The 22,846-nt window shown below is 44.3% G+C and overlaps 1 protein-coding gene and 1 long non-coding RNA gene across 3 annotated transcripts in view; one reads left to right on the top strand and one right to left on the bottom strand.

The window, feature by feature from the left end:
- The window catches only part of AQR (aquarius intron-binding spliceosomal factor), a 276,039-nt gene extending 273,129 nt beyond the window's left edge, over positions 1 to 2,910 (top strand). For both annotated transcript variants that reach the window (XM_029599025.1, XM_029599024.1), the window contains one exon: positions 2,450 to 2,910. In XM_029599025.1, the coding sequence (XP_029454885.1) occupies positions 2,450 to 2,671 (222 nt within the window). In that variant the 3' untranslated portion in view covers positions 2,672 to 2,910. The remainder of the gene's footprint in view (positions 1 to 2,449) is intronic.
- The window catches only part of LOC115090214, a 58,095-nt gene that overhangs the window by 22,278 nt on the left and 12,971 nt on the right, over positions 1 to 22,846 (bottom strand). Inside the window, exons 2-3 of the long non-coding RNA XR_003856344.1 lie at positions 12,347 to 12,483; positions 215 to 316 (exon numbers count right to left, since the gene is read on the bottom strand). This is a non-coding gene — a long non-coding RNA (uncharacterized LOC115090214). The remainder of the gene's footprint in view (positions 1 to 214; positions 317 to 12,346; positions 12,484 to 22,846) is intronic.

The raw sequence follows: 22,846 nt of genomic DNA, 5'->3' as shown, positions 1-22,846 counted from the left end.
CCTTTTATCTGCCTAAGATACCCAGGTGTCACAGTCCCCCCTTCTCAACTTCTTGATGTTTTATATTGTTTCATTCTCTTATACAATTAATTGTTCTATGTAAGGGCCATGCCCAAAAGTTCTGCTTTGTCTGTAAACTGATACAATGTGCAAACGGCTATCGGTATAGAAGAAACTCTAAAATAAATTGAATTCTGCTGGTGCAGGGACATACCCTGGTGGAACACAAGTGGCACTGAAGTGATTCATTGTGAAATCAAGCTTAGCTTCCAGCCATTGGAAAGGAGTGGATACCTCTGGCTCCTAGGCAAGCATCCTGGAGAAGGAAGAAAAAGGGGGGTGGGGAGGCGGAAAAGATTAACATTATAAAAGCAAATTCCTTATTGTCCTTACCAGTCCAGTCCAGATCAGCAGATGGCTAAAAAAAATGAAAGATTCGCCTGAAGCAGCCTTGCCAGGGACTGGGTCACCTGCAGGCTTTCAATATTAACTTTCCAAAGCAGCGCCACCCCACAAGCAGAGATACTAGAAAGACTAGGGGACACTCCGTGAAGTTAGCATGTGGCACATTTAAAACTAATCGGAGAAAGTTCTTTTTTACTCAACGCACAATTAAGCTCTGGAATTTGTTGCCAGAGGATGTGGTTAGTGCAGTTAGTATAGCTGGGTTTAAAAAAGGATTGGATAAGTTCTTGGAGGAGAAGTCCATTACCTGCTATTGATTAAGTTGACTTAGAAAATAGCCACTGCTATTATTAGCAACGGTAACATGGAATAGACTTAGTTTTTGGGTACTTGCCAGGTTCTTATGGCCTGGATTGGCCACTGTTGGAAACAGGATGCTGGGCTTGATGGACCCTTGGTCTGACCCAGTATGGCATGTTCTTATGATACAACAACCAATAAAACATTAACACATGGTGAACCTTTCCAACTGATGACCCCCCCCCCCACCCCCCACCCCCTTAACAACTTTTCATTGGGGTGCAATTATGCGTGTATCTTGCTGGCTTTTAAAATCCGCTTGGCGCACACTGGCCTGACATATTCGCGCATCCCCTAATTGATGCGTGCGTTGGGCTTTTAAAATTCACCTTTGTTTCCAATTTCAAAGCAGAACGGTATCTCGGCGTTCAATACAAGCAAATATGGGCAGCCATGTTGAACCAAGAGCCCCTTAAATCATATTAGGAAGCAGCTGTTCATAGCCTGATCATAAAATGACTGCTATACTATTAAGCCCCAATTCCGCTTGGAAGCCTTGATTGTCTTGCTGCACTCTTGTAAAAACTGTATTAATTTCTTCCTTGGAAGTCAGATAAAGAGTTTGTCCTTCATGTTGCACTTTTAATTCGGCAGGAAAGAGTAGCACAAATGTAATTCTTCTTTTAAAGAGCGCAGAGCAGACAGGAGCCAGATCGCTCTGTAGAGCAGCAACTCTGGCAGAATAATCATTGAAAGGCAAGATCTTGTGTCCTTGAAACTCGATAGATTTTTTTTTTTTTGTATTCCTGAAAGAGCTTTATTTTTATCTGCCCAACTTAAAATCATAGCCATTACCAGCCCGCTAGTTTCACATTTCATCTGCACCATCGCAGCATCTAGGCCTAAGACCTCCGCCAACTGTACTTTAAAGAATCTGGCAAGTTCCATCATCTCTTACCGACTCAGGGAGCCCCATGTTCCTTCAGGCTCTTTTTTATTGGTCCTGCAATTGGTCAAGAAGGATTGCATTCTCCTTCAGCTCACTTAACTACTAGCTACTGTCATCCATTCTCTCCTGCTGCATGGAAACGCGCTGCTCAAGCAGTACAAATCTGTGGGCCCGTGACTCTTAACCTTCTTTCAGCTTGTCTAATGTAGATTGCAATTTACTTAAACGACTTTCTAACACCGCTGAAACAATTTTTGAAATTTATCTGACCATCTCTACAAAGACAACTGCCACTATTTTCTATGAATCCTTCTTTGCCGTGTCAGTTGCCATTTTGTTGTCACCGTGCCTTATTTCCTGCACAGATTTTGATGTTTTTTTGGTCATCACCGTATGGTTTTTGGTTGGTTTTTTTTAACCAAAATTTATCCATATAGTTTAAAAGGTGCAGAAAGAGTATTTCCAGGCAAGCGGAGATTGGTGCAAAGGCTAACAGGGGATGGAAAAAGGAAAAACCTCCTGGAGCTACCCAGATTTGCTTCCACTCAGGCACGAATTATTGCCAGAAGATGTTTCTGTTCCTAAAGAAATTAGTTTTTGATAGATAAATGTGGAGAAGAATACTGAATTTTTTTTTCTTGTTCCAAGTGAATTTCCTGGGGATCTATGCAGTAAATATTATCATGTTTTATTGGCTGGTGTGCATGATCAGTGCCTGATACTAGTTGAGGTCAGTTCTTGGAGGCTTATAAAGATGTGCATTGTGTTAAATGTTGGTTCCTTTCCCTTTACCAGGGGCTGCTGCCACCTCCTGCCCTGATGGAGGAGAGAGAACCTGCTCCCTCACAGGATGTGGAGCCGGAATCTGAGGTAAAGAATGCACCTGTCAAGGAGACAAAGGAAGAAGGAGAAGAGGAAGAAAGCAAAGAGGAGCCTCATAGTATGCCGGAGCACCCAGGACGAGATAGTGACAGTGAGGACAGTGAGGAGGAAGCAGAAGACATGGATACTACCTGATCCCCGAGCACACTCAGAAATGCTGGTTCCGGCCAGAAGAGTCCAGTGTTTTGGAGATATTAATGACATGGCTTCTACTGCAGCCTTACTATCCTACACTGTTCCCCCCTTCAGTCACTCAGCCGACATGTTAGACCAGACATTGGCAAATGTACAGTAGTGTGAGGACTTTATCATTGATACTGCCTGAACAAAACCATTATCCTTCTCTGCAGCAGAATAAAGGTTTTATTTTTATACTTGTGGTGTTGACTGCCATTGGCACTGTGAATAATTCAGTTGGGTATCAGTGAGCAGGACTCATTTTACTTGCTGTTTGTTTATTTTGAAACATTCATAACCCTCGGGTCATAAACCCTTGCTTCCTGAAGGCTACATAACATCCATAATTTTAAACGCATCAAATCGCAGCTTCCTCTGTATTCAGGCAGGCCAGTCCACACAAGTGTGTTATCAATGCCAACCAGCAGATGGAGACGGAGGTCAACTGACTTGCTGATGTCGCACTCATACAGCACTGCCCGGACATCCGCCTGCCAGTATTCTCCATCTCCAGCAATGGTGGACGAGCTTCCCATGCTGGAAGCTGAGGCCTTGCTAGGCCGGATGAACAGAAGATTCTGGTGAGCAGCTTCTGAGGTGACAGATGAATTCCTCCTCTCTCAGTTGAGCATAGTCCTTGGCTGTTTTTAGCCTGCAAGGCTGTAAATGTTTGCTGAAAGAATAGCTGGTGCCTGAGGTGATAGACCTGTGCTTCTCTCTCAGTGGAGCAGATAGGAACAAAAGGCTTCCAGGGGGTTCTGATTCCTTTGGACCTTCTATCTTTGTTTTCCCTTTTTTCCATGCCCCCCCCCCCCCCCACACACACACACACACACACTCACACACACACTCTTTACTGCCTCTGCTCTCTGACTTTGGGTGCCTTTGTATAATAAAGTTAAAAAAAAAAATAATGAAGAGTGATCACTTGTACAATTGTTCCTGCTCAGGTGGCTGAGGACTGCAGCAGGCTGAGGAATGGTTTCAGTGAATGAGGGATGTTAAACAAGGACCATGCCTGAGAATCAGGATGAGTCACAAGAAATGGCATGTCTGGAAGGGGGAGTGTCTGGGACAGACTCAGGTGAGAGGTTTTCAGCCAGTGCTGGATGGAGTATTCGGGGAGCAGCTCCTGGCGGAATGAGGTCCCCCTGTAGTGCGTGCATCAGTGGGGTCAGTCACTAGTCATAAGAGAAACATGGAGATAACCTGCACACCACAGAAGATACTACTACCATAAACTTGCTGTGCAGACTGGATGGACCATTTGATTCCTTTCTGCCATCGTTGCTATGTTAGGTTAGGATATAAGAATCAGTGCAAGATCTGGAATTCTAACATAACTCCCGACACATAATTTTAATGCTCTTACCAACTGCATGTCACCACTTTTTAGCACAAACATAAAGATTCTTCTTTTACACTCCCCAGCATTCATGATCTGTGAATGCTATGACTCAAGGAGCTAAGCAGCTGTAAACCAGGAGTCCCATCAGAACACTGTTATCTTTCCTCCTTGCCAGTCGCTATTCTGGCCTTTGCCAATAAAGGGCTGTGACAGCTTTTGTGGTACACTGCTTCTTAGCACCAAGTAAAATAAATAAAATGTACTGCCACATCAACCTCAAATGCTCAGCAGTGGTGTTGCCTTAAGCCCCAGTCAGCCCCACATATGAGCTCCCTGCAAGTACCTTATTGGAGCTCAGGATTTGCAAACTACAGAATTATATGCATGATCCTTGGGGCATGAAAGTTTTTGTTTTTGGACAGCAACAATGTGCCTCAGAAATCAGTGCTGGGTCCAACTCAGATTAAAACGCCAATGATATGGTAGGAGAGGTTTGGGTTTTTTTTTAAGATGATACAAAGATCTGTAACAGGTTAAACACTCCAACTGGAGTAGAAAAAAGTGAGTGATCACGAGACTGGCAAATAATATACAGTGCAGAAAAGTGTAAAGTCATGCATTTGGGTTGCAAAAATCCAAGGGAGTAATATTTGATAAGGCAGAGAAGAAGTAAATTGGAGTGTACGGGTACGAAGAGTAATGTATTGTGTTCTCATAGGTCGCTGAGTTGCAGCCAATGATTATAGAGCCAACTTTTGTTGCTTAAGATGTTCTACAGCTCCATTAACTCTTTCTCCAAAAAGATTTCCCTCTGTGCAAGGTATATCGGCTAACCTTTTGTGCACATTCTCCCTAAGCCCTAAAGCTTTCAACCAGGCTAACTTGATTGATATGGAAATTGCTGATCCTCTGGAGGCTATAACAAATATTTATTTATGTATTTATTTGTTAAGTTTTATATAGTGTCATTCGGTAAAGCCATTATAACGGTTTACAAAATTTAAATTGTAACTCTCTTAACAATTGTGAAAAAAGTATAACAATGTGCATATTAAACGGAGGTTAAACATTTCAAGTCCAGAAAGTATTATTATGTGGGAGGAGGAGGGATTGTTTGTTCTGGTTGGAGAGAAGTTATTTTGAGGTTTTTGGATGAAAGTTCGATTGGAAGTTAGGATGTTCAGAAGTATGAAGGTCAGTGTAGAATTTGCGAAAGAGCAATGTTTTTAGGTCTTTTTTGAATATGTCAAAAAATAGACTTCATTTATTTTATTTATTTAAAGGCTTTTTTATACCGGAGTTCATGCACTAGTGCATACCACTTCGGTTTACACAGAACAAGGAACAGAAAATTACATCAAACAGATTGAACAATTAAACAAATATACAATTACATCCAACGATTGGGTATAAATAACATGGCTAACTTAGTAGGAACTTAGAGTTTGAGGTAAAGGAGAGAAATAGTACCAAGTGGTAACAGAACAATGTTAATAGCTAAATAATAAATATAAATAGTAAATACAAATTCTTATAATAAATACAGGTGCTTACAGATTACAATATCATCATGTGTTTTGTGCATTATTTTAAATCTGATATGATTTGAGTATATGGGACCTGTTGTTCGGTTGATAAACTTTGAGTAAAGTCATCTAATTTTTGCAGTATACTAAAAGTATGTTGCGCCATCTCCATTTGGTGAGCATTGATTCATGTGCTTAACATACAGTAGATGCTTGAAAATCTTTTTCCCAGTTGTATCCAATAATCTGGAATCTTTGCCAGGAGGGGTTGATGAATGGGTTCTTGTTTTTCTAACTTTCTCCAAAGTAGTCTCAACTATTAGAGACTCATGAGAAATCTGAACCTTTAGGTGACCCATACATCTCTGAATTTTGTATTTGGACTCAGAGTCTTAGATAAGGTGGAATAGAGAAGAGAGTTTTCCACATTTTAGTTTCTACTTCCTCTAGAACTTTGTGTATAGGCATAGCTTTTATCTGTTTTTAAGGTTATATAAACAGAATCCTTTATTTCTGAATCTTCCTCCCACGCTTATTTGTTTACCCAGAATGTGCAATTCAGTCCTTGTTGGTTGTTCTCTGAATATAAATCCTCTTTTTTTCATTCCCCCTGCCACTGAAGCAATGAGCTGTGCTGAATATGCTTTCCAAGAGAAATAACAAGCTTCAATTGGTTTGGGATAGTAACCGCCACAACAAGCAAGCTACTCCCATGCTTACTTGCTTACCCAGACTTTGCAATTCAGTCCTTGTTGGTTGTTGTCTGAATGTAAATCCTCTTATCTTCATTCCCCCCTGTAAACTGCTGTAGTGTTAGGTTGTCTCACGGTTCTGCTCCTGAGACACTGTAATCCAGCCTGTGTTGTTATTGATCTGGAAAGGGCAGTTAAGTGGTCCACCAGCCGGTACTCTATACAGGCATTACCCCCAGCATCAGTATCATTAGCCTGGACATGGATAACTGAATAGCCCATAGGCATATTCTCAAGGATTGAGGCCTGGAAGGGTGTGCTCACAAAAATGGGGGAATTGTCATTTATGTCCCACACCTGTACCAGCACCACACTAGTGCTGTTGATAAGCAGAGGCCACCCTACTATCTTGGGCCTTAATCCTAAGGAGTATTCCTTGATCATCTCACAATCCAGCGGGTCGATAACATTAATGTTGCCAGTGAAAGAGTGGATGTACACTTGGCCTTTGATGTTACCGTTGATGATGCTATAATGGATGAGAGCGTTGTTGCCCCAATCCCTGTCAGAGGCCTGCACCTGAAGGATCTGGGTACTCACAGGCCCATTTTCAGGGACTGACCTCCTTGAATTGTGTCCTGGCAGAAAACTTAGAGCTGGTCCTTGTTCTCTGAAGGCCCAAAGAGAAGTCTGCAATTGGGCAGCAGGCCCGAAGGTGTTATATGTGGATCCCAATAGAATAGAGTAACTGTTGTGTTTGTGGCATTGTGGACCCTTGGTCGCTGTGGAGATGACTCCTCCCATGGGGAGGGGCCCCATGGGGAACCACAGCTATAGGTTAAATGCAGATAGCAGACACAAAGTGAATGGAAGGCTTTAATGTACTGCTATAGATAGATGATATGAAGCAGGAAAGTAAGGCACTGAAGTCCACGAGGTGCCAATACGTTCAACATTCTCAGATGTAGAACCTCACCCAGATGGAAGATAGGTGGGAGCCCCCACGGTGCGGGTAACGCCAAGCCTGGTGGGTAGAGTTGGAGCATCGGATTGTAGAGGTACTCACAGGAGCGTAGTGTAGGGTCTTCCTGGTAATGATGATGATGGGACTGAAAGTCTGAGGTGCAGGATACACAGACTGATAGGCCCTTGAGGAGCAAGTACCTGTTAGTCCAGAGATCCTGAAATAGAAGCGAGAGAGAGATAGAGAGACCCCCGAGGAGCGGTTGTCTAGTTAATAGTAGCCCTGAAGGGAGGTTGGAAGCAAGAGGAGTGGGTGTCTAGAGCTTCGTGAGGAGCGAGGCCCGGAGATAGAGAGGTGTCTAAGCGTGCAGCTTAGAGCGGTCAGAGTAGCTAAACTGAAGTCCTTGCTAACTCAAAGGTGGTAGCGAAGCGGAGGCTTTAAATACCTGGCGGTATTGACGTCAATTGGTGGGGACGCCCCCGAGGTTCCCACCATGACGTGTATTTGAGCATAGGCAACGGGCGCGTGCATGCCCTAGGAGGCCCTGGGACTGAGCACGGTGGACTGGAACGCCCATGCTGAGCTGGAGATGCCGAGGCCCTCAGCACTCTGCACCAGAGGCAGCCATCTTGCCCAAGGAGGAGGAAAAGGGGAGAAAAGAGGTAAGGCAGAGCAGTCGAGCCGTCTGCGACCAACAGATGCAACAGTACCCTCCCCCTTCAAAGGGCCCCCTCCAAAACCTCTTCCAGTTGATCTGGGTTTTCGTGGGTGTGCCAAGTAAAATTGACATACCATCTTTTTATCTGTAATGTCAGTCTATGGTTCCCAGGAGTTCTCTTCTGGTCCATAGTTCTCCCATGAGATGAGATACTCCCATGTCTTGCCTCTTTTACGTACATCTAGGATGTCGTCCACGGCATATTCGATGTCATCTTCAGTATCCAGACTAGTAGGTTCTGGGGTCTTTCTGGAGAATTCGGAGAGCATCACTGGCTTTAATAGAGATAATGAAGATACACAATGCATTTCATGTGACGGAGGCAGTTTTAGACTGTACCTCAGATTCCTAATCGCAGAAGGATAGCAAAGGGTCCAACATAGCAAGGTGCAAAAGGTGCTGAAGGAAGTTTAAGTCAAAGGTACTTGGTACTTAACCAGACTTTGTCTCCCGGCTGGAACTGTGATGCCTTCTAATGATGAGCATTATATGTTCTTTTTGCCTTTTGTCCTGCTTTGAGGAGAAGTTCCTTCGTTTGCCTCCACAGTTGGGATAGCTCTGCTGTGGTAGCCTGGGCAGCAGGAGAGGCCACTGACAATGGAATTGGCAGAGGAGGGCAGTGGTTGTCATCCGTAGACGAGCTGGAAGGGAGAAGACCCCGTCGAGGTAACAGGATGCGAGTTGATGGCAAATTCTGCCCAAAGCAGTAATTCAGCCCAGTTGTTCTGTCTAGAATTGACATAGGATTGCAGAAATTGTTTCAGTGTTCTATTCATCCTCTCAGTCTGACCGTTAGACTGAGGATGGTAGGCAGAGGTTAAGTCCAAGGCGATGTCAAACTTTTGACATAAAGGTCTCCAAAACTTTGCAGTAAATTGCACTCCCCTGTCAGATAGGATATGCTTAGGCATCCCATGAAGGCGGAAGATATGTTTAATAAAGAGTTTTGCTAACTCTGTAGCAGAGGGTAGTCCTGGTAATGCTACAAAATGTGCCATTTTGGAGAAGCGGTCAACAGTGACCCAAATGGTGTTGTTTCCATTGGTTGATGGCAGGTCTACCACGAAGTCGGTTACTATATGTGTCCAGGGTTCATCCGGCGATGGTAGAGGCTGTAACAGGCTCCAAGGATGCCCGGGTGGTGGTTTGTGCTTGGCACAGTCAGCGTAGGAGCTCACATGATTGTACGTTCTTCTTATGGTGGTCCACCAATAGTACCTTTGTAGCATAGCTAGAGTACGTCTCTGTCCCGCATGGCCTGCGAGGCAGAAATCGTGCGCCCATTTCAACAGCTTCCTCCTTAAGTTTCTGGTTACCACCGTCTTCCCAGTGGGTACCGTAGGAGTGGCTGCGAGGACCACTCTTTCAGGATCAATGATATAACTGGGTTCATCTGGCACATCCTGAGGGGAGAAGGATCATGACAGGGCATCAGCCCGAGTGTTTTTCTCTCCCGGACAATACTTCAAAAGGAAGTCAAATCTGTTAAAGAACAGAGACCATCTTGCTTGATGGTGATTGAGTCGTTGAGCATGTCTGAGGTACAACAAATTCTTGTGATTGATGTACACTACTATTTGATGTTGTGTGCCTTCCAGCCAAGGACGCCACTCTTCGAAAGCCAGCTTGATTGCGAGTAGCTCCTTGTCTCCGATTCCATAGTTTCTCTCGGCAGGCGAAAATTGTCTTGAGAAGGAGCAAGGATGGAGCACATGGATTTGCTATACTGACTAAGAACCGCCCCCACACCAACGTCTGATGCGTCGACCTCCACGATGAATGGATGATGTGTGGGTCAGGATGGCGGAGACACGGCTGCTTTTGAAAAGCCTCTTTGAGCGTCAGAAAGGCTGATATGGCTTCTGGAGACCAACAATGCATGTAGCAAAGTCGTTCGGTCTTATCCTCATATGCGGCAAAGTTCCAAACTTTTTGGAAAGTTAAGACGAAGTCCTTTTGTTGTTTGCATCTCTTGGATGATACCATGACAGCTCCAGAGCATAGCCAGAGGAAAATATTCTAATGATCATATTATTATCCAGTTATTCATGGATAATGGAAGCACTGGGAAATACAATGACTGGCCTAAGTAACTGAGAATCAGTGCTGAGCTGGGTTTAAAATTTGTGTCTAAGAATTTTCTAGACTGAATCACAGCTCCTTAGACACTGAAAAGCCTTTCTAATGAGTCCCAGATTCAAGTGGCATCTACCCCCAGACAGACAATGGGGGTAGGAGCTCCCTCCCATGTCCCTGCAGTGGGGAGGGGAGGATCCTTCTTGCTCAAATCCTCCCTTTCAGCAGGTTCCTTCCTCCACCTCCAAGCCATGGCACCACTTGTCTCCTCTACTGGTGCCAGCTCTAGGTCAGAGCAGCAGCAGCAGCAACTCAAGGTAAAAATAAATTCGGGGGGGGGGGGGGACGGGGGACCTCCTGCAGCCCTTGTGTGCTGATGGGCCCCATGGCTCCCTGCCCCCTCCTCCATCATGGGCTTCCTGTTGTCATAGAAACCCATGTTTGGAGCAGGGCATTGCAGGGCCCCATCAGCTTGCAAGGGCTGCAGGAGGCCCCATGCTGAATCCTTTTAACCTTGAGTTGCTTCCACTGCTTCTGTAGCGGAGCTGTCGCTGTAGCAGTAAGCTTGGATTCAGGTATGGCAATAGTGATGGCACTTCAGCACCTATAAATATTTGGCACCAGAGGCAGTTGCCTATATTGCTTATTCCTAAATCTGGGCCTGTTCTCTAATGCATGGCACTGAAGCCACTGTTTGTGCAACAGATGCCGGAATTTGTCTCCCGCTTCAGTTGAATAAGATCAAGGCAAAGCTGTAAGGATGTGCTTTCATTTGAAATGAAACAGGAAATTTTAAACAAAATTGAAAATTAAAACAAAGTTTTTCTTTGTTTTCAAAATGCACCAGCAGCTAAGCCCCTGCAGAAAGAAGCTGCAGCAGGCTTGTGGCTGTCCCATCAGCTCTGCCAAACTAGCACACCTGAGCTTGTAGCTATTCTTGTGGATGTGCCCACAGATGCCTCCCCTTGGGACTTCTCCCCCCAGCCACTTACTCTATCCATTGTTCCAAAGGATAGGAGCCATAACCCAGTTGTTCCTGCACCGCCAGGCTTCAATTTAAAAATGGTTCCACTTTGTGTTACGGCTGCACAACATATGGTCAAACAATATAATGGCTCCAGTCTCAGGACTGGCTAGCGCCATTTTGAAATAGGAACCTGGCGATGTAGGAGTGACTAAAGATTGGTCCTGTCCTTTGAACCCACAGATGGAGTAAGTGACTGAGGGGAAAGTGTCCAGGATGTGCCATTGGCAAGCACAGAGGGGCTTTTTAGATGGTAACTGAAGAGGCAACGGTTGGCAGGTCCTGAGCCCACATATTTTCTTTTTCTTTTCTTGTGTTTTCTTTTTTTTTAATAAATGTAGCCCTTGCAGAAACCACAAGCAGGAAGTTCCTATGAATCTTGAGCTGGGCAGAAACTCTGCTGCCCAACCCAGCAGCCCATTGTCACTCCAGTAGCAACTATGTCATCTCTGCGAACTTTGCATGAACATTTTTCCTGGCTGATGACATCAGACTTTCCTAGCTCCTCCTGACCTAACATCATTGTCTCTACCCCCTTGCTGATTAGCATGAAGTTGAGTTGTTCTTCTTCCTTTCCTAACCAGCAGAGTCGATGGCCATCTTTGGTCCATTCAATTCTTTGGGATATTTTTTCTCTCATTAAAAAAGAAATGGCCAAAAGTCACATAAATTGGTATTTTAATACAGAATCACATTTTCCAATGCCATAGGGTCTCTGTTTGGGTGCCAAAAATTATAACGCCTGGGCTGAGGTCCTCACTGAGGCGTCCATGGGCCACCCTAAATTTCAAGGTCTTAAGATATTCACATTTCTCACACAGCTCTCAAATCCCTCTCTAAATTCCAAGATTCACTGTTAGAGGGAGAAGGGGGGAAGAGGGTACTTTGTATACAGCAGTAATAATCATGCTGGAATCTGGTTGTGGTTTCAGCTTAACTTTACTAAAAATGAATTGTAAAATAGTTAAGATTATTTACAAATCATCATGCAATCCAATCCATTTACAGGTTTAGCTCTTCAATAAATCAGTGATTTTTTAATCTTTGTAATGCTTTTCTTTTGTTTCTCCATCCGTTTACATTTGCAGGGGTAATTTTGAAACTCCCTGCCCAAATTGGTGAAATAGGATCATTTTACTTCATTCTGCATCTTTTAATTCATTCCTGATCCTTGGCAGTTGTAAAGGCAATTTAAAAACTACCTTCCAAATTTCTCTAATCCAATTCTGTTGATAGTCTTTAAAGTCACATACAGCATGCTTTTGTCCAGAAGAATATAATTTACCTCCTTACTTCTTGGTCCAAACTCCTCATGGTTCTTGTTGATAACTGAAGGATATCTCTCTACTCCTCCCAGGTGTTAGCATAGTGGTTAACACTGGATGGGTGCCACTGGTCTTCTCTGAAGTCCAACCTCTCCTCCTGTGGAATTTAGAATAGAAAAGACCCTCTTGGTATCTTATGGTCTTCATTATTAGGCCAATTTTGCAAAGTATTGCTGTGGAACAAATAGCTGAGTTAAGCAATTTAGTCATAGCTGTCTGGAAACAAGATTATTTTTAAGCCTGCACCTGAGGTATTAGTTCATAATGAAACTGCAATTGTTCCCCATTTTTAAGGGAGATAAACATGTTTTCTAGTTAAAAGAGTGAAAAACATTACATAATGCTCCATCTAAGATGGAAGGCAAAGGACAGACTGTCCTTGGATCTAAAATGGAGGATAAGATCTAAGATGGAGAAAAAGGGCATAGTAAACAGCATATTTTTATATGAAGGAAAAATCTCCTGCCTGATTGACTCTATGAGGTGATGATGTCATGAGACTATGATGCAAGGAAATGGGTAATGTATTGATTGGCTGTGTGTGTGGGTAATGAAAATGTAAAGTTATAATGAGTTACCTGTGTAGGATACGGAGAACAAATTGGTTTTTTTGTTATCTTTCTGTTAGAATTGTACTTTATGTAATAAACTACCTAAAAGAAAAGGTTTTGGTTTCATGTTGATTTATTTTGGTCATGTCACTCTGTATTTAAGAGTTTGCTCCAGAGACAAATTGGGACCTGGAGATCAGTTTTATTCTGAAGCCAATTGTTTTTATTAGGAAATAAGGGACTGGTTTATCTAATTCCTATAGATGGTGTGAAACCCCAGTCTGACTCCCTATTTTGTTTAGAGCTCTAACCAATATTTGTCTCCAGGCTTCTGTGGGTATAAAATTTACTCTCTCTGTTCTGTTTGCAGGTTTCTCTTTTCTTTTTTATCTCTCTGTGTTCTTTTTTTTTTAATCTTCTCTTATATTTTGTGCAGGGCAGGAACCCTTTCAAGTTTTAGGCCTGACCCAAGGGATGCTATATGTGTGTTTCTTTTTCTTTACTCAATGGTATTTTATTGTGTTGAATCAGCTAGTGTACATATGCAGAGTTTAGAGTCCTCTACATTTCATTTGGGGAACACAATGGGCACGTAGAGTAAGAAAGCCGGCTTGCCCTAGTTTGTCTTTCTGACCAGTTAATGTCTGACAGAAGATTCCATACGTTTGGAACTCATGATCAATTAATGTCTGGCAAGGGAGGGGGGGGGGGGTGTTATCTCTAAGTAGTGTTTTAGAGCACTGTTTAGTTTGAGTCTGAGAGGAGGGGAAGTTTTTTTTTGGGTTAAAGTCTCAGATTTTTTATAATTCAATTGCAAAATGACATAGGGGAATAAGGATTCCCCTAAGAGAAGTACCATTGATAATGTACACTAGGCTGTTGAGAATTTGTTGTATGTACGTAGTTGTTTTTTTGCCTCAGTTGACTTTAAAGGTATTGTCTTGTGATAGCCTGTTTGCTAAAGAGGAGACAGATAAGCAAAAGAGCTTTCAAAAGGCCCTGATAGATGGTATGGGATATATGTGTATTTTTAAATGCTTTATGATAGAGATCAGACATGATTGCTGAGTTTTAGATTTTATTATGGGGCGAGCTACTTAAAAAAGCACTCGTAGCCTATACACAGCAGATTTTGTCTTATTTAAATCACAAACAGATGTAAAAATTTTGTTGCAGAAGTGGCATGTTCACAAAATAAACAAATATTATAATTTCTTGTAGAGAATGTTGTGCATCCCGGCCGCGTGGGTGCCGCGACCGGACCTGCTCACCTGGCATTACTGTCCACTAATACAGGCTTACCCGCTGCCGCTAACCCCCGGCGTCCCTGTCGCTCACTGCGGCCTCCCTCAGCGTTTCCATCCCTGCAGGCCTCGCAGCGGAGCTCCCATCGGGGCTCTGCGTCCTCGGCTGGCTCGGCCCTAGGTGCACGCGGCCGGGACGCACAAAGATACTTAAAGGGCCCAGCACGGGAAACATCCGGGAGGCGCCCCTGATGACATCATCAGCCTTCCATATATAAGACAGGGCTCAAACCCCTGATCCCTGCCTTGGCAATCGGGTCGACACCATTGGTGTAGTGAGTTTGCCTTTGTGTTCCAGCGTCTCCTGTTCCAGTGTCTCCTATTTCCGTGTCCTTCTCAGGTAGTACCTATCCGGACTGACTTCTTGATACTGACCACCACTGCCTGCCTGACCATTCTTCTGCCTGTCACCTGGAACCGACCCTCACTTGCCACGACTACACATGGACTGACTCTGGTATTAACCCCCGCTTTGGCTGACCTCTCTTGGACTGATATTCTGGCTTTGACCCTTGCGCTTCACTCGGACTCTCTCTTCCGGCCCCCGCTGACCTTCGGGTCTACGTATTTGGATAACAACCGCAGCTTCCATGTGGCTGTATCTACAGGCGCTGCCTGTGTCATCTGGAGGACCTCTCTGAACTGTTGCCTTCCCAAGGTCTCTGGAGCTTCCGGTTCTGGTCTAGTCCACTCACTCTGCATCAGCCGCGCACCCTTGCTCATAGTGGGCACACCTCTCTGATACCTCTCCGGGAGACCACCGGAGGCCCACCTAAGTCCAGGCGGTCCACGTACCCAAGGGTTCAGCCTGCGGAAACCAGCTAGCCTCTGTCTCCTTGTGTGCTCCGCCTCCTGGTGGCAGGTGCTCTCTGGGTCCGACCAGAGGGCCGTACCAATCCTGCACCAGGCCATGGGTCCACCTCCAGCGCAACAGAGAGTACATGTGTCTTGAAAACTGTCATAGTTAAAGAGATTTTGGAAAAAATATATATCTGATTGGTGTCTGGAAGACATAGGGGCTGTCTATTTAATGATGCAGCTAACATCTACTCTTCTATTGTTAATTTCAGTAAAAAGCTTTAAAAAAAAGTAATTGATATGGAAAATGTTATAGAAATATTGCCTCTGTTAAACCCACTGTAGGTGTAACTGAGTTCCTTAGACATGTTATTTGTTTTTTACTTTCTATACGTTTATTAGAAAGACATTTATATAAATTATTATTCTTCAGAAACAATTTAGGGACAACATTTAAGTGAAATACATGCTGTCTTCCAGAGAGAAACAGAGACTTCCTCTGATAATTAAACATATACATTTATTTATTTATAATACTTAGGGTCGGTCATTTTATCAAAGTTTGTTCATGGCAGAACAATAACGGCAGAAAAAGACCAAATAGTCTGTTTAGTCTGCCCAGCAAGTTTCTTTCCCGGTAGTTATTGCCAATCAGTGCAGTCATCCTCAAGCCTTATGATAACCAATAAAAGATTTATTGCTATGAGTTTTTGATAATTGACAGTGCCACCTGACGTGCTTCATTTATGGACTTAACCGTAGAGGCAGTACGAAGCCTTTCCACTTTTATCAGTTTCCCAGACTTCCTATTTACAAATGGTTAAAGTGCTGTGCTCTATGTTTGAAAACCACAATTTAATTTATAACCTAAGGCTATAAAAGGATTATGACTAGTGATTAAAGATTTGTAGCAAAAGGAAATAGAGCATTACTAAAATACCCTTGTACTATTAGAAAAATTGTCAATCTGATAATTTAATGTTGGAAATAAAAATTGTGAGGACCCTGTTTTTAATATCTACTGTTCAGCCTCCCTGCTTGAGGGGCCGATGCAAAAAAGTTGTTCAGTCATGTCAGTAAAAGGACCAATCACCTTTCAGAAGGCTGTCCTGAAAGGGGATTGGTCCTTTCACTTACAAATGTCAGTGAAAAGGACCAATGGGCAATAAGTGAAGGAGTGAATAAATTAATATTAAGTGACTGACACTTTAATATTGATTTATACACTCCTTCTGGTGCCGATAGTCAGGTTTGGAGAATGGACGCTGAATTTATCAGCGTCCATTTTCCTAACACCTGTCAGCGCTTTTATTAAACTTTTTTTTTTTTAATTTTTTTAAAGAGTCGTTCCTCCTACTTAATATCCCAACAATATTAAGTAGGAGGCAGTACAGAAAAGCTGTTTTTTTCTGCTTTTCTATACTAGTTTTAGTAGCACTTAGCAATTAACGCCTGCTCTGGGCAGGCGTTAATTTCTGATCGCTAAAATGTTCATCCTAGACGCACATTTTTTTTTTTACATAGGGAATGAATAGCTATTAGCCTCATTCACAAGCATTTGCATGTGATGAGCGCTATTCGTTTCACTCCATATTGGATTAGTTAGCGCCTATACAACCCATGTCCAACTGCGGGTTATACAGTGCGCTAGGCTAAGCGCACTGTATTGCATCGTCCCCTGAGTATTTACCTACCCTTATGTATCCAGAAATTGTTTCAGCAAATTTGGAAATAACTCTTCTAATCTGTCTCAGAAAGAAGAGGGAAGGCTTGAGATCCCTGAACAGCAGATTCATCATGCTTTATGAATTTATTTGCTTTTATTTGGACATTTTATATACTATCGTTCCATGTAAAGATCACAATGGTTTACAGATGTAACATTCATAGCTATGTACCAACAAATAAGGAAGGGTTGTAGAGGTTGTATTCATCAGCAGGCATTAAATTAAATTCAATTAAATGTTCTGGGGGAAAACAAGATGGCGTTGTGCACTCTGGTCGAGTAACGTGTGTTCCCTGTGAGTTACTTTTTCCTTCGGAGATGCCTGTAAAAAGAAATGGGAAAGTCAGGACTTACCCCACCGAAGTGACTACCCTATCAGGATGTTTGATTACATCCTTCGGCCCGGGTTCTGCTTCACAAACGGGGTGTGCTAACCCCGCTGCGGTTCTTTCCGAGGGAGCGGCGGAATCGCCTGGGGAAGTCTCGCTTAGCCCCCCTAATCTTCATCTGCAGTCGGCCCCGAATGCTGGAGCTCCTCGTTCGCCCAGGACGCCGGGTGATGACGTTGCCGCGGCTTCCCTGGAAGGTGAGGGCCAGAGAGGAGGCTTTCTGGAGCAGCACAGCTTCCCGTTGCAGTTGCTGGAGTCTGCTGGAGCCAGCACAGAAGAGTTGCCTGCGACTTCAACCCCCAAGTGGAAGCCAGGACGAGTGTGGAGAGCTGGAGGCTGCAGGGCTGAGACCAGCAGAGGAGAAAGAGGATTCCTCCTATGGAACGGAGAGTGAGTCTTTTATTCTTACGATGGTAACGCTGGATGCGTTGTGGGTCCTTGTAGCCGGTTTTGGCTGCACATTAAGAGACCAAGGGACAAAAATGGTAAATTTGGATAAAAGAATGACTGTTTTAGAGGAAATAATGGACAATCATTCTGTTGAAGCTAAATTAAGATTGGAGAAGCTTGAAATTTCCTCTACAAAATTACAGGATTGTAACACTAAATTAAAGATTCAAGCACTATCTTAAGGAGGCTAGAATATTTAGAAAATTACAACAGGGTTTTAAATCTTAGGTTTTTAAATTTTCCTAAAATTGTCAGGGAAGACCCCTATCATACTTTAAGAAACTACTTGAGGGGAGGAGGAAGTGACGTCATCGAGCCTGATGGCAGCCTAAACCCGAGTCTCCTCCGATGCCTGACGGTATCTATGTCCATCAAACCTCCTAGCGGGACGTTCGAAGCGTCCATTATCATTTTTCTGCAATCGGATCTGTAGCAGATGACGACCAGACGAAAAACCTGTGATTTAAAGAAGTATTCGTATCACAAATTGGCGCTGGAAGGAGAGCCTCAGGAATCCAACATGACGGATGTGCACGAGGCTGCTGCGACTCCGGCGGACAGCCGGGCGGCATCGCCGCAAGGCCCCCTTGAACTGCCTACCAAATCCGAAATGCGGGGCTGGTTTGACGAATTGAAAAAAGATATAGCGGCGGATATCAAGATTTCGATCGAAGAATTGCGTGGGGATATCGCAGAACATGGGCGGCGCCTCTTTGAAGTGGAGACCCGAGCGGAAGCTAACAGCGACGGGCTGAAAACGGCGCGGGAGCAACTCACCACTTTACATAATGAGATGGAACATCTCCAAGATAAAGTAGAGGACCTTGAAAATAGGTCCCGACGCCAAAATCTACGCTTTCGTGGGGTTCCTGAGCTTCCTGACTATGCTGACAGTGCAGCAGTGGTCGCACAGATAAGCGTGATGTTGCTCACTGCAGGTGAGGTGGACAAAGCCGCGATTTCCGATACTGAGATTAAGTTAGTCCGGGCGCACAGGGTGTTGGGCCCACGGAACTCGAATGTCCCTAAAGACATTATAGCTTGTTATTTTGACTTTGGCCTCAAGGAACGGATCGCTAGCATAGCGAGGAGGCAGTCCTCGTGGCAATGGGAAGGGCATGAGATTATGGTTTTTATTGATCTCGCCCCATCCACAATTAAGAAAAGGAGGGACTTTCAACCTATAACCAGCCTGCTCCGAAAGGAAAGTGTCCGTTATCGCTGGCTGTTCCCGTTTGGGATCAGCTTTGCCATTAAAGGGGAGATGCACAGGGTGCGGACACTAGCGGAAGCTTCCCAAATTCTCAAGGAGGCGGGCTTTTCAGATTGCGCCGGATTAGCAGGCCCTCCATCGTCTACTGCCCGTAAGGATGAACCACCACGTTGGCAAAGGGTGATTCGGGGAGACCGACGGCTGCGTCGCCAAACGGTTACAGAACCCCACGGATGATACTCTACCTGATGGGAATTCCTTTGGAGTTAAACTTCTTTTCTTGGAGTTGGAACGTTGACTTGGCACTGATTGATGCAGCATATTTTATGGGCATTTGCCTAACCGCTTATATGGGACAGCTACAGGGAGCGGTGCCTGTGTCTATTTTTAGGTTTCACAGTTTTACATGTTACTGAATACTTATTTCCTTAGCTAGCGACTGCTGGTTTCTTTATGTTTTTGTGTGTGTTATAGAGGGGAGTCTTAAGGCTCAGTTTGATGATTATATTCTATTTTATGGGATGTCGGGTTGAAGGCAAAGGTTGGAATGACTGTTTCCTCCATTATATACGTAGTGTTGTCCTCGAGAGAGGAACATACTGCGATGGGGTTGGGAAAGCGGGAGGGGGGGGGGGGGGGGGGGGACTGAGGTGGGTAATGGTCTTTATGCTTTATTTTTCAGTACGAGGGTTAAGCAACAGTTGCAGATCGGAGGGTAAAATGGATCCAATGCATAGTGGGCTGCAGGGGCCTATCCTGCTGTCTCTTCTCATTAATCACTATGGCGAATATGACAATTTGGTCCCTTAATGTTAAGGGGTTGAACTCGCCACTAAAGAGGCAGTCCTTATTTTCTGACTTAGCCTACCATAAGGTCATGATTGGGATGGTTCAAGAAACACATTTAAAAAAGAGGTACGAACGTTTACTTCAAAATATGACTTATACCAGGCAATATTGGGCGGCCAGGCCTTTGTCCCACAAATATCTGGGGGTCGGAATATTAATCCATAAGGATCTACTGTATGAAGAATTGGCCTGCTATTCTGACCCCGAGGGTAGATATCTTATGCTAATTATTGCTATAGGAGGGGAAAAATATTCCTTGTTAAGCGTCTATGCCCCCAACAGTGCCCAAGGAGCTTACCTTGCCCGTTTATCTCAGCTTATTGATCAATGTGCGGAGGGCCATTTGCTAATAGGGGGTGACTTTAATTTGACCTCTAATCCTAGATTGGATAACTCCCATGGGAATACGCAAACTAAGAAGAAGGACCGGCAGTGCTTTCACAGCTTTCTTCGCCGGTACAGTTTAATTGATGCATGGCGGGTGTGGCATCCCAATCGACGGGGCTATACCTTTTTCTCTAAGGTTCATAAAACATATTCTAGAATAGACTATTTGCTGGTCGCAAAGAGCTGCTCTAATTATGTTAGTGCTCCGACAGTAGGGGTAACCACTTGGTCGGATCACAGCCCAGTATCTTTACAGATAATTTTTTCTGCTATGGATAAAGGCAACTGATACTGGAGGCTTAACGATAGTTTGCTGGCGGACGACGGCTACTGTGACCTGTTAAACTCGACTATTCAGGAATACTTGCAGCTTAATGAGACCCCGGACATGGCTCCGTCCACACTGTGGGAGTGCCTGAAAGCAGTAGTTAGGGGCAGGCTCATTGCCAGGGGTGCCCACGTGAAACGTCAGAGACAGAGGGTTAAGACCGAACTTATTGGGCAGTTACAAAAGTTGGAATTATTACATTCTACGTCCGGTAATAAATGCCTTTTGGCAAAGATGGACAAATTACGCATGCAGCTGGTGGACCTGGAGGCAGCCCAAGTAGCGTTTGGTTTGGAGCGGGCCAAACAGGCCTTCTACGAGGGGGGGAATCGGGCTGGCAGGTATTTGGCACGGAAATTAAAGGCCCAACAATCTGTGCTTAACATAGTAAAGTTGAAGGATGAACAGGGGAACATCATTACCTCTAATACTGATATTCGACAACGGTTTTTGCGATTTTACTCAGCTCTATATGCTAATAACCCTAATATTGACCCTGGAGAAATTGATAGTTATCTGTCATCTGTGCAGCTTCCCCAGATACCCCCGGATGCCCAAAAATATCTTACCCGGGATATCACGGCGGCGGAGGTAATGTGGGCTATACGGGCACTGAAGCTGGGTAAGTCCCCTGGATTGGACGGCTTTACGGCCATTTTTTACAAGAAATTTGCCGCCACATTGACTCCACAGCTAGTCAAGTTATTTAACTCGTTGCAAGGTCCCGGTTCTCTATCTAGAGAGGCGAATCTGGCGGGGGTGACGCTTCTGGCCAAGCCGGGGAGAGACCCTACTTTATGCGGGTCGTACCGCCCCATATCCTTGATTAACCTGGACATGAAGTTACTAGCAAAAATACTGGCCCATAGGCTGAATACTTTTTTACCTGATTTAATACATCAAGATCAGTCGGGTTTCATTCCGGGACGCATGGCATCGGATAATGTCCAGAAGGCTGTGGGTGCTATGGGGTGGGCGAGATCTCAGCAAATCCCCATGACACTCCTGGCTATAGATGCTGAGAAAGCCTTTGATTATGTACATTGGCCCTTCTTATTCCAGACGCTGCAGCGTTATCAATTGGGGGATAGATTTATCACATGGATTCGCAAACTCTATGAGGTCTTAAAATTAATAGGGGGTACTCCTCATCTTTTGCGGTGCGGAGAGGGACGAGGCAGGGTTGTCCCCTCTCCCCATTATTGTTTGCGCTTTATTTGGAACCCTTCGCCCACAAAATCAGGTGTAATCCCTTAATCTCAGGGATACAGGTTGGTGGCTTCTCCTCTAAGCTTTCATTATTTGCAGATGACATCCTATTTACCATTACTGATCCTATAGCATCGCTGCGGGAAATTTCCACTGAACTTACTACATTCAGTTCTGTTTCGGGGTTTACCGTTAACTGGGACAAATCCGAATTGCTCAACGTGTCCTTGCCCCAGGGAATGGCGGTACACATACAGCAGAGTTTCCCTTTTAAATGGGCTCGGCAAAAATTGAAATATCTGGGGGTATATCTGGGGGTAAGTGATAGCTTGTTCCAACTAAATTACCCACCTTTAATGGCAAAACTTTATAAGGATCTTGAAGAGTGGGACCGCTATCATATATCTTGGCTAGGGAGGCTGGCGGTAGTTAAAATGAATATTCTTCCTCGGGTATTGTATTTACTGCAAACCTTGCCCATTATGGTCCCAGTGAAGCTTCTGGATAAATGGCAGAACAGATTGAATAAATATTTCTGGAAAGGGCGGAGAGCTCGTATTGCGAAGCAGACTTTATATTTGCCCCGGTTGCAGGGTGGTTTGGGAATGCCTAATTTAGCTCGATATCAGGGTGCAGCTCAGCTCAAAGCAGCTATAGAATGGCATAAAGCCAACCCTAGCAAGCCCTGGGTACAGTTGGAGCAGGCAATCATAGGGGATATGCCTATCACTGCGCTTCTGTGGCAGAGGCGAGCTACTTGGCCCCAGAGCGGGCAACTACCTGATACGGTAAAGGTGACTCTATCGCTTTGGGATTATTGGCGAAAACATTTAGTGGGCATGCAAAAATTTTTCCACAGCACTCATTTATTCCACCATAAGGCATTTAGGCCTGCTGGACACCCTTTGGCTTTTTCCCATTGGATTTCTAGTGGGATCACGCAATTTGCTCATGTGTGGGTCCCTGGAGGGCTAATTCCATTTCAAACGCTGTGTGCTCGCCACCAGTTGGCACCCACAGATTTGTTTCATTACTTACAGATACGTCACTTTTATAATAGTAATCAGGTAGCTAATGATTTGATAAAAGGAATGTCTACATTTGAAAGTATGTGTCGACATGCGAATAAGGTGGATAAACATATTTCAAACATATATGGTTTGTTGAGTAGTGGGTTTTCCATCTCTGCATCCCATGTCCGAGCTTGGCACAGGGACTTACAATGCGATTGGACCAAGGAGGACTGGTTACGGGTG

Source organism: Rhinatrema bivittatum, chromosome 4 (assembly GCF_901001135.1).
Source record: "Rhinatrema bivittatum chromosome 4, aRhiBiv1.1, whole genome shotgun sequence".
Taxonomy (NCBI): Eukaryota; Metazoa; Chordata; class Amphibia; order Gymnophiona; family Rhinatrematidae; genus Rhinatrema; species Rhinatrema bivittatum.
Note: the sequence above shows the minus strand (reverse complement) of the source record. Positions and strands in the feature narration are given on the sequence as shown.